Source organism: Daphnia magna, unplaced genomic scaffold (genome assembly GCF_020631705.1).
Source record: "Daphnia magna isolate NIES unplaced genomic scaffold, ASM2063170v1.1 Dm_contigs123, whole genome shotgun sequence".
NCBI lineage: Eukaryota > Metazoa > Arthropoda > Branchiopoda > Diplostraca > Daphniidae > Daphnia > Daphnia magna.
This window is the reverse complement of record NW_025533131.1, coordinates 187,736-203,515: the sequence shown is the minus strand read 5'-3', so window position 1 is coordinate 203,515 and position 15,780 is coordinate 187,736. Positions and strand designations below refer to the sequence as shown.

The 15,780-nt window shown below is 43.5% G+C and overlaps 1 protein-coding gene and 1 pseudogene across 1 annotated transcript; both read left to right on the top strand.

Annotated features, from left to right (window-relative positions):
• The first annotated feature begins 6,772 nt into the window (after nucleotides 1-6,772).
• On the top strand, nucleotides 6,773-8,092 carry LOC116936202 (annotated as a pseudogene).
• A 3,272-nt stretch (nucleotides 8,093-11,364) lies between these two features.
• LOC123466896 lies at nucleotides 11,365-14,471 on the top strand. Its single transcript, XM_045166990.1, has 3 exons — nucleotides 11,365-11,631; nucleotides 11,677-13,395; nucleotides 13,551-14,471. Exons 1-3 carry the CDS (start codon nucleotides 11,365-11,367, stop codon nucleotides 14,469-14,471), a joined length of 2,907 nt encoding a protein of 968 aa, XP_045022925.1.
• The last annotated feature ends 1,309 nt before the right edge of the window (nucleotides 14,472-15,780 follow it).

Sequence of the window (15,780 nt, the reverse complement as noted above, 5' to 3'; positions counted from 1 at the left end):
GTTTGTGTGCAATTTCTTGACAACAGCTTACGTTAGATCTGAGGTAAAGCATTTTCCTCGATCCGTTATGATTTGTTCTGGAGCTCCGTGACGTAGAAGAATTTGATTAACAAAAAATTCTGCGACGTCATCTGCTTTTCCAGTCGGCATGGCTTTCAGTTCAACCCCATTTGGTTAGATAGTCCACTGCCACGATAATCATCTTGTTTCCTTTGGTAGATAGTGGGAATGGACCTAGTAGATCAATGCCTACTTTTTGAAATGGTCTTTTTGATGCATTGTAAGAGTCCTGCAGGTTTGTCTGGGACTTCTTTTCTGCTTTGACAATGTACGCAGCTCTGTACGTGACGAGTTATGTCGAGTGCCATCTTCGGCCAGAAAAAACGATCACAAATCTTGTGTAGAGTACGATTGATGCCAAGGTGACCTGACACAACGTCGTCATGGTATGCCTGTAGAATTCTTTCACGGTAATCGACCAGTACGCACAGTCTTCTGTAGTTCTTTCAATTTTTAAAAGTTTCCTTGTACAGCTTTTTGCTGTGAATTACAAAATTTTTGACTCTTGATTTTCCGTTCTGGAGTTTCACAATTAGCTGATTCTAATTGCGACAGGCTTTCTGCGTTTCGGCCAATGACTCGTCTTCGTCTTCGGAAAGGCCAGGGAAAGTGATTGCTCCCACGATGAAACAGCGATCATCTTCTAGCTCTTCTGCAACTGGTAGCGGATTTCTTGAAAGACAGTCTGCATTGTCATGCGTTTTCCCACTACGGTACACAATAGTTATGTCGTATTCTTGAAGCGACAAGCTCCATCGGGCCAAACGGCCTGCAAGGTCTCTTTTGCTCATTAACCAGCAAAGAGCCTGATGATCGGTCACCACTTTCACTTTGCAACCCCACACAAAACATCGAAACTTGGAAAGACACCACACTAGTGCAAGACACTCTTTTTTGGTGATTGAGTAGTTCACTTCTGATTTTGTTAGAAGGCGGCTGGCGTATGCTATAGGACGTTCTGCTTCTTCAATGTGTTGAGCTAGAACGCCTCCTATGCCATAACCACAGGTATCGGGAAAGATTTCCATTGGTAGATCATAGTTGGGATGCGCCAATACTGGTGCCGAAGTAAGTGCTTGTTTCAAAGCATTGAAGCTGCTACTTTGACCTTCTCCCCACGTGAAGGGAATTTCTTTCTTTGTCAGTGTAGTAAGCGGGCGTGCGATTGATGCAAAACCTTGGATGTGACGTCGATAATACGAGCACAGACCAAGAAAGCTTTGTACTCGTTTCACCTTGTTTGCTGTTGAATGGCCTTCATTGGGTGATGGGAAGCTTTGAACTGCCTCCAGTTTTTCAGGATATGGTGCCACACCTTCTTTTGAGATGAGGTGTCCCGACACTTTCAGTGCGTGCTCCATGAATGAGCATTTTGACCATTTCAACTTCAACCCAGCTTGAGAAAGGCAACTCAGCACTAGACGAAGTCTTTGCAAATGCTGTTCGAAGGTTGCTGAGTAGATTATGACGTCATCCAAGTATATCAGGCACGTCGTCCAACGAAGTCCAGCTAAGATGATGTCCATGGCCCTCTGAAAAGTACCAAGGGCGTTTGTAAAACCGAACGGAAGAGTACGGAGCTGGTACAATCCGTCTGCAGTGATGAAGGCTGTTTTCGGTCTGTCACTGTCGATAACTGGAACTTGAGGGTATCCTGATTGAAGATCCATGCTTGAGAAAAATATGGCGCCTTCAAGCCGACTCAAGGTGTCGGCAATACGTGGTAAGGGGTATGAATCTTTTACCGTTACTGCGTTAAGTTTGCGATAGTCCACGCAGAAGCGCCAAGTACCATCTTTTTTCTGACTAAAACCACTGGGGAAGACCAAGGGCTGTCAGAAGGTTTTATGACTCTTCTACGCAGCATTCCTTCCACTTGATCTTGAATAACAGCTCGTTCTTTCCAGGCACTCTTGTAAGGAAGCTGATGGATTGAGGGCGCATTAGCGGTATTGATGTCATGTTTGACGACTGAACAGTACCCCAAATCATCCTCGTTTAGTGCAAAGCAATGGGCAAATTGCTTGAGGATTTTTACTGTCTCTTCTTTCTCTTCTTTTGTTAGATTTTCCCCAATTCTTCCTTCGAGATGTTTCAACAATTCTTCGTTCTCTGCATCTGCATCGCGGTTCTTCACCGAAGCATCTAGTGTTAGAATTTTTTGAATTTCTTCCATTTCTTCAGCTTCGGGGTGTTTTTCTAGGATTCCCAGTGTCACTCCTTTTTCTAGCCACACTGTTTTCGGAGACAGGTTGGCGACTGGAATATCTTCCAAATCCGTTTGTACGAGCGCGTGACCAGTAGACTGACTTGATGTTGCTAACAGGGAAGCTGATGGTGTCACGATGCACGAACCTTCCATTCTGTGAGAGATAGATGTTGGAATTTGCTTTACCGTGTATGCTGGTATTTCTTGACTATCTTTTGAAATCTGCCGGCTTTCTTGTGACTGTTCTACTTGGAGAGCAATGATTTCTGGAAGCGGTGATTTTCCCGTCGTGAATGATGACTCTTCTTACTCGTAGTCAATGTGGATAGCTCGAAATTGTTGTAGGAAGTCATTTCCTAACAGTAGTTCAAAACCCGACATTGGCATAACTATTGCGTTACCTTTTATAGTTTTACCTCTGTGGGTTACTACTATGTCTGCCGTACTCTGTGGTTACAGGGTTTGACCATTTACTAGACGGATCTTTGGTCCGACTAGAGGTTTTTTGACAAATTCCGTTTTCTCTAGTAATTCGGGTGAGATTACTGTGACTGCAGCTCCTGTATCAATCAGTGCTGTTGCAGTTATTTCTCCACACCTTACTGCTTCCTTTTTAAGTCTTGCAGGATTCAAGTTGAACACGATCATTTCTGGGTCAGCCATTTTTTCTTCCAACGAATCTGGAACGGTTAGGTTGATGGAAAGATTTCCCTTTGAAGTCGCCCCAGCGGCTGAAATTTTAGGCGGACCCCTGTATTGTTCTGATTCAGGGTTCTTGAAACAGCTGCGAGCAATGTGTCCTGACCTCTTACAAAAAAAACATTGCGGCCTTCCTGTTAGAGTGCAACCTTTTGGTTTAAAAGGTCCTTTTGAATTTACTTGCTCGTTTTTCTCTTTTAAAATTAACTTTTCGCAAGTCTCTTGAATTAATTCTCTCATAGTCTTCATCAAATCTTCATGCTGGTCTGGGTAGACCACTGACAGGTTTGGTAACTGCTCCTGAGGCTTCTGCGGCTCAGCTGTCGTATCCTTCCATCCTCGTGTGTCTGACATGAGTGATGCTTCTGTATAGGATTTTGCTAGTGCCAAAAATTCTTCGCATGTCTTGGGCTTCAGCGGATAAATTTTTCTGAAAAAAGTTGGACGAAGTCCTCTAAAAAGGTGTTCCAATTGGTGCGTTTCTGACATTTTCGGACCAACCAGTCTGCAAAGATTGAGAATTTCGTAGTAGTACCTAATGGTTGGCTCGTCCACTCCTTGGGTCCTGCTTCTGAGTCTGGTCTCTTGGAAAAGACCGTAATTATCTGGTTGAAATTCTTTCAAAAACACCGAACATAGACCGGGTACTGCGGCCACAGCCGGATTTCCTGCAGCAGCTGCCTGTGCTGCTGTGTCTTCCCAGTCATTCGGGAGTCTTGCGCACAGGAACCAATTTCTTGCAGTATCATCCAAGTACATACTGAAATTATTTCTTTTGTCAGCATTTCTCCAACCGTTGTGGGTAGAAATTGTTTCGTAGCGCTCTAACCATTGACGAGCGTCTTCCGTTGGACTCCTCCGAAAAACAGGTGGGCTTATAAATTTTCTAACAGCTGCCATAGCTGTACCTTGAAATTTCTGCTGATGTCTTGGAGGTACCAAAGGGTGTTGTCCTATCACAGGAACAACCAGATGTGTGGGCACACTTAATTCTGCTTCGGAGTCGGATCTTGAATCTGCCTCGGAGTTAGGTTGTAAATCTGCTTCGGAGTCGGATCTTGAATCTGACGGATTTTCATGGTTGCTGAAATCGCTCTGTTTAAATTTTACTTCACCTAAGGTAACTAGATTTTCAATAGAAGTTGAGATTTCTGGATCTTATGTTGGGCCTGTTGTTGCACTTTCACCACCTGACAATTCGGGTGATAGTTCTGGATGCAATCGTCTACTTGGATCGCGATGGCAACTAGGAAATCTTGGATTAGATTTTTTCTGCATCGACTAATTTTTAGAGCAGCACAAAATTCGTGAACTACGGGTAACGAGCTGCATCTCCACCATTTGTCACTGTTCCGGCGACAAGCGCTTACCTGATTTGGCAACGAAGCCATCTTTATGTCGCGCTTCGCTATTGTTTCCCTTCCCTCCATTTAGGCTTGTCTGTCCTCCGCCCTTCGATAGTTTGCTAGTCTTTTGTCTGGAGTCCAGAGTCTGTAGCGTCATTTTACAGTGTGCAGACACAGTCTGCAGCTTCGATTACGTAATACAAGTCTCTACTGTTCTCAGTCCGCCATTTTCGCAAGAAAACGAGACAGGTTCCAAATTCGTGGGAACAGTCACACTTGACTTGAAAACGATTGTATTTTTCTTAACACAGGAAAAAAGGAATACAATGATTACACGAATAATGAATTGAATTCTTACTTTTACTAAGCGTCTAGTTAGGGGAAAAGAGAGAGACTAATAATGGAAAAACAATGGGTTTTAAAATGGCTTTGAAATTACGCCCTCTCCCTAAGGTTAATAGATTTTGCTGCACATTCTAAAGCTATTCTGGAACTTCTACTTATTTAGGGAGTAATGTCTGGTAACATAACAGAAAGTAGAACATTCATAACTATAGCGTCTGAGTTTGGCGCTTCTAGGAACAGATAAAGACATCTGCTGTTGTTCCCCCGGGACAATATGGAAGTTAAATCTCGTGGTATCACAGTGTATTCCCATTGAATACAAGTATATTTGATTCTGTTTACATGTAGAAGTATAAACTCATAATATAACAGTGTATTCACATTGAATACAAGTATATTTGATTCTGTTTTCATTTAGAAGTATAAACTCATAATATAACAGTGTATTCACATTGAATAAAAGTATATTTAATCCTGTTTACATATAGAAGTAAAAACTCGTGGTTTCACAGTGTATTCACATTGAATACAAGTATATTTCATTCTGTTTACATGTAGAAGTATGAACTCATAATATAACAGTGTATTCACATTGAATACAAGTATATTTGATCCTGTTTACATATAGAAGTAAAAACTCATGGTATCACAGTGTATTAACATTGAATACAAGTATATTTGATTCTGTTTACATCTAGTAGTATAAATTTATATCACAGTATATTCACATAGAATACAAGTATATTTGATTCTGTTTAGATGTCAAATATAAACTCATAATATAACAGTTTATTCACATTGAATACAAGTATATTTGATTCTGTTTACATGTAGAAGTATAAACTCATAATATAACAGTGTATTCACATTGAATACAAGTATATTCGATCCTGTTTACATATAGAAGTAAAAACTCATGGTATCACAGTGTATTAACATTGAATTCCAGTATATTTTATTCTGTTTACATGTAGAAGTATAAACTCATAATATAACAGTTTATTCACATTGAATACAAGTATATTTGACCCTGTTAACATATAGAAGTAAAAACTCATGGTATCACAGTGTATTCACATTGAATACAAGTATATTTGATCCTGTTTACATAAAGAAAATAAAACTAATGGTATCACAGTGTATTCACATTGAATACAAGTATATTTGATTCTTTTTACATGTAGAAGTATAAACTCATAATATAACAGTTTATTCACATTGAATACAAGTATATTTGATTCTGTTTACATGTAGAAGTATAAACTCATAATATAAAATTGTATTCACATTGAATACAAGTATATTTGATGCTGTTTACATATAGAAGTAAAAACTCGTGGTATCACAGTGTATTCACATTGAATACAATTATATTTGATTCTGTTTCCATGTGTTCCAAATGGAAGATCTGGCTACGGGAGAGCAGACAACGGACGGGGCCACACACGTTTTCTTACCTGATTAATCCTGACGTTTCTTTTCCTCCGCTGATTAAGTGTTATAGTGAGTGGAATATAGGAGGTTAGAAAGAAGAAGAATACATCTTTTGTGACCTCGTAGATCTCAGGTATAATTATTGTATTTATTGGCTCAACGTTTCTTTAAGGTTCATACAATACTGAACATAATGATGCCGAAACCCGGCTGTCATAAAACCAGCTTGCTCGTTTACGTTAAAAAAATTTTTTTTTGATCTACTAACTAATATCTTATAATTTACAGCGAAACCATATGTGATAAGTCGACATAATCTGTAAGAACAATGGAGTGTTATCACAGAGTTGACAGCTCATAAGTTTGTCACAAACCACTCTGAGAAATATTGGTTGACACAACTTGCCTCTTCCATTCAATTGCATTACTGTTAAAAGATACAGCCTTAAGGCAAGTAATTGGCTCTCAAGAGCAAGAATTCGCAACTGACTCTTAAGAGTATAAAACTATTGGAGAAAGATATCGCAGAACCTTAAGGGACAAGTCGACCTCAATAAGGAACAAAGGTAAAAGAAATAGTACGAAACTCAAAAGAACCTGGCCTTAAGGCGTAAATTAATTCTAGATAGAGAAGAAAACTGACCGATTAAAACAGGTCGTGTAGAAAGTAGAAATTTCAACATCGTCAGAAAGTGAGCTCGATGAGAGCACCTTGACGCCTGAAGAGGCTAAGCGTAACCGAAAAACATCACGTAACAAGTTCACGAGGCTTGCTAAATCCATTGAGAATGCAATAGCTCACTCTAAAAGCATTGAGGCCGTATAATTACTGAAACAATCGCTGAAGGAACATTATGAAGAATGTATGCGAATGCATACAAAATGCTCAGCAGAGGTAGTGGCTGGCCCAGATAGCGAGGAGAAGGAAAAAGTCGAGAAATGGGCCTACGATCTGGATGGAGCCTACACACTCGTGAATGAAGCAGTAGAGACATACGTTGCCAAAACGAACGCAGCCGACGAACGATCACGCAAGCAAAAAGAAAAAGAAGAGACAGAAGAAAAATACGCTCGAGTGGCCGCAGAGGACCTCATTGTGCAAAAACTACAAGAGGCGGAACAAAGAGCGGCAGATGCAAAAATGGCAGCAGAGACAGCCAACAAAAGAGCTGAAACAGCAGCTGAGGATCACGCAGCCTCACTCATAATAATCAAAAACCAAGACGCAGCTCTTAAGCGCCGTCATGACCAAGAAGACGAAGAAATAGCGAGAAAGCGGTTGGCGGAGGACACCGAGCGAGCTGAACTTCGTAGGAGATTGAGTACATCAACGACGAACCCAGTTCAGTAAGCCACCAACTCAACACCTAGGACTTCAACTCCTATTAGAAACGTCGGGTTCCAGCACGAAATTTCGCAAGTCGACCCACCTTCAACTTCCCGAAGATACGACACAACCGGAAACGGGACAACGAATGGGTCGACGATCCCCAACACAGTCGATGCTTGGATATTCCAGCCGTTCGTGCCGGTAGTTCAAATGACAGGAGGAGGCGACGCGATGATGACAATGGCCATGCTGGCCAAAGCAGCCACCTTTGGGGGAGAAGCTCGCGACTGGCCTATGTTCATTCAAACCGTAAAGAGCATGATTCACGACGTCTTTCCATCAGACGTACAGCGACTCACTATGCTATCAACGATGCTAGCGGCTCCTATTCGAGAGGGAATGAGCCAAATCTTCAACACACCACTGGCGTATCAAGCAGCTCTACACGAATTACACCGTAAGTACGGCCACCCGCACTTGGTAGTCCGTTCGTACATTCAACACTTAATGGCCATCTCGCTCGGCGAAGGAGGATCCAACCTCGAGACATTTTCAACGCAGCTAAACGGTGCAGTCGCTACTCTGGATGCTGCTGGTTACGTTCACGAACTGGAATCGAGCGTAGCTTTGGAAGGACTCGTTTTAAAATTGCCTACACACTTGCTGTAGAGATGGGGAAGGAACGTAACGCGACTTTTTCCAAGAGTACCCACACTACGCGATCTGAATGCGTGGCTCGGCTTTGAGCTGATGGGAATGAAAAATATACAGGGCGTGATTCCGCAAACCAAGCCTCCAACCTCAACAATTGCCCCCCCCCCCCCGCAACACTCGACTCGCCAGCGTCACCAAGAAAATGGATCTGGTTGGACCCGGAATAGTAACCAATCGTTCTATCGTGCGGCAAACACAAACAAAACAACCCAACCAACAGTGAACGCGGTAGCTGCTGAACAAGGAGTACTGAGCAAATGCAGTGTCTGCAATGAAGAGCCGGGTCACGCTCTGGAGCGTTGCACTCAATTCCTGGAAATGTCGGCCGACGACAGGGCGAAAGCAGTGTTCGATTTGGACAACTGCTTCCGTTGCTTGGGGCACAACCACTTGTGCCGCGAATGTAAAAAATCACTACGATGCAAAGTCTGCAACAACGCCTCACATAACACGCTGATTCACGGTGCATCTCGAGCAGCACCTGGACATCAAAGTCGCCCCTCAAGTCGAGGCCGATTCCGTCCATCCTCCAAGTGACGCCAACCAAACACCGAAACAACGCCGACGGGAGGACATGACGCTCGTTGGTTTGCTGTTTCACCGTATGTACGCCTCCTCGTGCACAACGGCCCAAACGTCGTGTCAACCGTAGCCTTACTAGATCCCGGCTGCGAAACATCACTTATTTCAAAGGAACTGGCGCTTGTTTTAAATCTCACTGGGGAGCGAACAAAAATGAATCTGAAAACCTTTCACGGGCAGGATCCAAAACTAACCTTAATCAAAACCCACTGCCAAATCTCGTCTACGACAAACTCCAACAGCAAGCTCACAGTCAATCCGCTAATCATCGTACCAGAACTACAAATCAATAAAAGATTCATCTATTGGAAACAACACCAAAATCGCTGGCCAAATCTTAGAGACGTAGAGCTATCAAACTTTGACTGGAGAGAAGTTGGCATTTTCATTGGAGCAAACGTTCCTGAAGCTCTTCGACAATTAGATCTCCGACAATCATCAAACGGAAGCCTTGATGGAGTAAAAACACCATTTGGTTGTACGGTAGACCCGAGTCCATTAATATGTGCCCCCTCGGAATGGCGGGAAAACTTTAGCACCGCTGTAAATTTCGAAGACGGATAGTATTTTGCAGCGGCATGAATAATAGCTGTGTTCCGGTATTCTTGGTCCCCGAAAATTAGGTAAAAATATGGTTTTCGAAGCCACCAGAGGTTGGGGAAGGGGATAGAAAAACAAAAAAACGACAAAAAAATGAAAAGGAGTAACTGTCGTTTAGTTAAAAAAAATTTTTGTTCAGTATTAGAAATGGCAAGGGTATTAGAACACGTTGGACGATTTTTCGGGCCTTTACCCGAATTACATCGTGACAGTTATAGATTATCCCCAGCAATTCGTATAGAAATAATAAGACTATACAGGAATAATTTTGGAAGTGCGAAAAGAATCGCTAAACATTTAAATATCCATAAGGTATCGGTTTTCCGCTGGATTGATCGTTACGAAGAAAGAGAAAATTTAGAACCTAAATTTAATGTTAATGGTCGGCCTAGACATACGACGGAAAACGAAGATTTTTTATTAGCTTGTTCAGGTTTGAAATTTGTTATTTAAACTTATATTTTATCAGTTTTGACGATTTTTTTTTTCCGCAGCGGTTCTTAACAATTTCAGCAATTCTCGGGATATTGCGGCACATGTCAGACTTGATCATTTATCAAAGAATTCCATTACGAGGCGGCTGAACAACTGTGGGATGAATTCACGTATTGCTGCAGTTAAGGACATTCTAACCGAAGAACATCGAGCAGCACGCTTACATTTCGCAAGGCGATACGTTCATTACCCATTAGAATTTTGGCGATGGGTAGTTTTCACGGATGAAAAATCATGGTCATCGGCCGCGCACGGACAACTCAGGGTTCGCCGATCAGCCAACGAAAGATTCGATCGGAAAAATATTTATTCGATTAAAAGAAGCGGCAGAACAACGGTAAGCGTTTGGGGTGGGATGTGGTTGGGTGGAATAACGCCACTTTATCGCGTTACCAACAATTTAACTTCGGCTCAATACGTAACAAGCGTATTAGAACAAACTTTATTACCCTACGTGCTGGCGGAGTTTCCAGGTGTAGACCCCGTTGTTTTCGTCCAAGACAAGTAATACGCTACTACTTTATGTCATTTTACTATACTAATATTTTTGCATTTAGTTCGGCAATTCACAATGCACGGCATACTAGAGAATGGCTAGCTTTGCATCCACAGCTCATTGCCCTAGATTGGCCGACGAAAGGTGCAGATATGAACCCGATTGAAAATATTTGGGGTTATCTCGTCTGCAAATTAACGAAATCTAGAACCGGAGACGGGTTGCCGTATCACGCGCGTGATGCCAACAACGCTAATTTGTTATTTGAATTAGTACGCAATGAATGGGAAAAACTTGCTGAAAACGAGAACATTCTTCAACATTTAATTGAAAGTATGCCAGAACGTCTTCAGAAGGTTATTGATGCTGAAGGTGGATGGACAAGATATTAACAAATAAGAAAAAAACAGAAGCCTTATGACAAGCTATACTTTTTCTATTATATTGAAATAAAATTCTTTTGTTTTTCATCAGTTTTCGTTTTTTTGTTTTTGTTTTTCTATCCCCTTCCCCAACCTCTGGTTGCTTCGAAAACAATATTTTTACCTAATTTTCGGGGACCAAGAATACCGGAAAACAGCTATTATTCATGCCGCTGCAAAATACTATCCGTCTTCGAAATTTACAGCGGTGCTAAAGTTTTCCCGCCATTCCGAGGGGGCACATATTAATGGACTCGGGTGTACAAGGAAACGCGCCCAAAGAAGTTTGTCTCTCCACCACCGTCTCATGCAACAGCATCCAAGCAAAAGAAAACGATGACGTCCTCACGCAGTTTTGGCTGCAAGAAATGTGTGGTTCACCAGAAGACAATAGAAGAATAATATCAATGAAAGACGAAAACCCGCTCGCTTTCTTAAAGAAAACGATTAGAAAAATAGGCAGTGCATCTGAACCAAGATATGAAATTGGGCTCCCCTTCCTGACCCCACCAGTTAAACTACCCAACAACAGGAGCGCCGCGCTTAGACGTCTGTACGCAGTGGAAAGTCGCTTTCGCACCGACCCAGTGTACGCCCAAAAGTAAAGTAAAGCAATTGAGCTATACATGGACATGGGGTTCGCTCGACGATTGCAAATGAGTGAACTAAAAGGACCGGTAGGAAAAACTTGGTACGTTCCTCACGGACTAGTCGAACAGCCAAACAAACCAGGCAAGCCGCGACTAGTTTTCGACGCCCGGAGCAAGTTCAACAACATTTGCCTGAATGATGCCCTCCACAATGGCCCATTGCTAATGGCCGATATGTTGGACGTACTATTCTTCTTCCGAGAGAAACCACACGCCGTGAGCATGGACATTAATAAAATGTTTCTTCAAGTACGGGTTAGACCCGAGGATCAAACTGTGTTTCGGTTTTTCTAGCGACGCCCAGGAGTCCCGGGCATACCGATCGCGCACCAAATGTTGGTCCTCATATTCGGCGCAAGCTCCTCTCCAACGTGTGCTGCTTACGTTTTACGCCACATCATCGAGGATCACCCGGAATATGCTGACGTGGCCGAGCTTATAGCTAAAAAATTCTACGCGGACAACTATTTGGACTCGTTCAACACAATAGAAGAAGGAATAGCAACCTGCCGCAGGCTACGCGAGTTGCTGTTCCTGGGAGGTTTTGTCCTCGGCCAGATGGTGACCTCGGCCAGAGAGATCCTTCAGTCGCTACCAGCTACCGAGCGCGCCAATCCGGATCTCAACATAGACCTGGACGCCCTCCCGGTTCATCGAACCCTCGGACTGGAATGGAACGGCGAAGGAGACCATTTCTTCTTCACCCTCGTCATACCGACAGCGATAACGAAAAGACAAGTCCTGTCCGCCGTATCCGCGATCTACGACCCGATGGGATTTCGGGCGGCAGTTACAATAACCGCCCAAGTATTGCTGCAAGATGCATGGTGCGTAGGTCGCGACGTACAGCCCGACGAACGGCGTCCGAAGAAATTGGGGTGTGACCACCAGCTACCGCCGGACTTGCAAGAGTGGTGGGACTGCTTCGTAAGGAGCCTGGAAAGCCTTCGGGAACTTCGGGTACCACGTTGTCTCCGCCCAACCTCGTTTCCTGCAAACGACACGACAATCACACTTCACCTCTTCTGTGATGCCTCATTATTCGCCCTGGGAGCCAGCTTGCTCCAACGAAGTGAGTATCGCGGAAAAATCGCTCTTCGCCTGGTCGCAGCCCGATCAAGAGTGGCCCCGGTAAAACAACAAACATTGACTCGGTTGGAGCTAATGGCCGCGCTGCTAGGAGCACGGCTCCTCAAACGGTATCTTCAGCTACTACAGTTTCCCTGCTGGTCGCATTGGTGTTGGTCAGACTCCAATAACGTTCTCTACTGGCTGCGTTCGGAGGCTACGCTGTACGCCCAGTTCATCAGCAGCCGCAAAGAACAGATATTGTCCGTCTCTCCTGCGTCCAGGTGGCGTCATGTTCCCTCAGAACTAAACCCCGCCGATGACCTAAGCCGAGGAATAGAAGCGAGCGAGCTGACGGAAGGCCACCAAAGCCTAGCAGGACCTGCCTTTCTGCTAATGGGAGAAGAGGAGTGGCCACAAAGGTTCGGAGGAGGAGCGGTGCAGCCGGAAGCCCTGGAAATCGTAAGACCAGTAGCTGTGTGTGAGGAGGTGAGGGTGAATGTCGTGGTGGTGACAGAAGCAGGAGCTTCCAGTCTTCCCCCGCTGACGATCGGCAATCTAATCGAGTCCAGCACCACGCTCTCCGCTCTTAAGCGATCCGTCGCCGGGTTGAATGCTGCCCCGGGCGAGGAGTTAACGCCGTCATTGTTGCGGGCTGGTCTAGATTGCTGCATAAAAATGGTCCAAAAGTCAGCGTTTGCCAGCGAGATCAATGCGTTGGCCAAAGGCAACCAAATCGGACGCGATTCACCGCTCCGCAAACTCTCTCCATTTCTTGATTCAGATGGTTTGTTGCGAGTGGGAGGACGCCTGCAACATGCCACTATGAACGAGGACGCCAAGCATCCAGTTATCTTACCCCATCACCACAAGTTGACGAGGCTCATCATCGTCAACACCCATGAGTCTCGATTTCACGACTCGACCGAAAGGACACTCTATGAGGTGAGCGCCACCTATTGGATCGTCAGAGGAAGAAGAACGGTGCGCCAAGTGGTCAACTCCTGCCTAGACTGTCGGAAGCGACACGCGAAACCATTGGCTCCGGAAATGGCACCCCTTCCCGCCTGTTGAGTGACGCCTTTCCAACCACCGTTCAGCAATGTCGGGGTCGATTACTTTGGCCCACTGCACGTTCCAGTCAAGCGGAGTACGAAGAAAAGGTACGGGGTGCTATTCACCTGCCTCGTCACGAGGGCTGTCCACCTGAAGCTAGCCAACACCCAGGACACCGACTCATGCCTCATGGCCTGGCGTCGCTTCGTAGCTCTGCGAGGCTCCCAAAGAACGTGTGGAGCGATAATGGGACCAACCTGACAGCCTGCGAAAAGGAATTGAAAAAAGGGCTGGCAAGGATTATTAGCGAGGGCCGATTGGTGGCGGAAATGGCTGATAAAGGCATCAACTGGCAATTCTCCCCTCCATCAGCCTCACATTTTGGCGGATCCTGGGAAAGCTTGGTCAAATCAGCGAAATCGGCGCTTAAGGTAGTGCTGGGCACCACCACGGTGAACGAAGAAGTGCTGCGTACCGTCCTAGCAGAAGTGATTGCTATCCTGGACGCTCGCCCGCTGACACACCTGAGCGTCGACCCGGAACACGAAAGCCCACTCAACCCCAATCACTTTCTTCTAGGCCGAGCCCACCCACACATTCCTCCTGATTTGTTCGATGAAGATGGGCCGCTGTCGCGCAAACGCTGGAAGCAGGCACAAGAGATAACCATCCGGTTCTGGCGTCGCTGGATGACGGAGTATGTACCGTCATTGATGGAGAGACGGAAATGGACCCGGAAGAGCCGCAACGTCCAAGTCGGCGACCTAGTACTCATCGTGGACCAAAATGCACCGAGGGGGACGTGGCTGACGGGTACGGTCAGCCGGCTGTTACCGGCGAAATCTTCACTGCCGTCCGGAGAGCAGGTGGTCCGGACCGTCTGGGTAAAGACGACGACCGGCGAATACCGACGGCCCGTCGTGAAACTGTGTCTCTTACGAAGAGCCATGGACTCCTCTTTCTGAGGAGGGGACTATGTTCCAAATGAAAGATCTGGCAACGGGAAAGCAGACGACGGACGGGAACACACACGTTTTCTTACCTGATTAATCCTGACGTTTCTTTTCCTCCGCTGATTAAGTGTTGTAGCGAGTGGAATATAGGGGGTTAGAAAGAAGAAGAATACATCTTTTGTGACCCCGTAGATCTCAGGTATAATTATTGTATTTATTGGCTCAACGTTTCTTTAAGGTTCATACAATACTGAACAACATGTACAAGCATAAACTCATGGTATAACAGTGTATTCACATTGAATACAAGTAAATTTGATTCTGTTTACATTTAGAAGTAAAAACTCATGACATCACATAGTATTCACATTGAATACAAGTATATTTGATCCGGTATATATATAGAAGTAAAAACTCATGGTATCACAGTGTATTCACATTGAATTCAAGTATATTTGATTAGGTTTACATGTAGAAGTATAAACTCATGATATAACAGTTTATTCACATTGAATACAAGTAAATTTGATTCTGTTTACATTTAGAAGTAAAAACTCATGATATCACAGTGTATTCATATTGAATACAAGTATATTTGATCCTGTTTATGTATAGAAGTAAAAACTTATGGCATCACAGTGTATTCACATTGAATTCAAATATATTTGATTCTGTTTACATGTAGAAGTATAAACTCATAATATAACAGTTTATTTACATTGAATACAACTATGTTTGATTCTGTTTACATGTAGAAGTATAAACTCGTAATATAACAGTGTATTCACATCGAAAACCAGTATATTTGATCCTGTTTACATATAGAAGTAAAAACTCATGTAATCCCAATGTATTCACATTGAATACAAGTATATTTCATTCTGTTTACATGTAGAAGTATGAACTCATAATATAAAAGTGTATTCACATTGAATACAAGTATATTTGACCCTGTTTACATTTAGAAGTAAAAACTCATTGTATCACAATGTATTCACATTGAATACAAGTATATTTGATTCTGTTTACATGTAGAAGTAAAAACTCATGGTATCACAGTGTATTCATATTGAATAAAAGTAGATTTGATTCTGTTTACATGTAGAAGTAAAAATTTATAATATCACATTGTATTCACATTGAATACAAGTATATTTGAAGCTGTTTACATATCGAAGTAAAAAGTCATGGTATCACTGTGTATTCACATTGAATACAAGTATATTTGATTCTGTTTACATGTAGAAGTAAAAACTCATGGTATCACAGTGTATTCACATTGAATACAAGTATATTTGATCCTTTTTACAAAAAGAAGTAA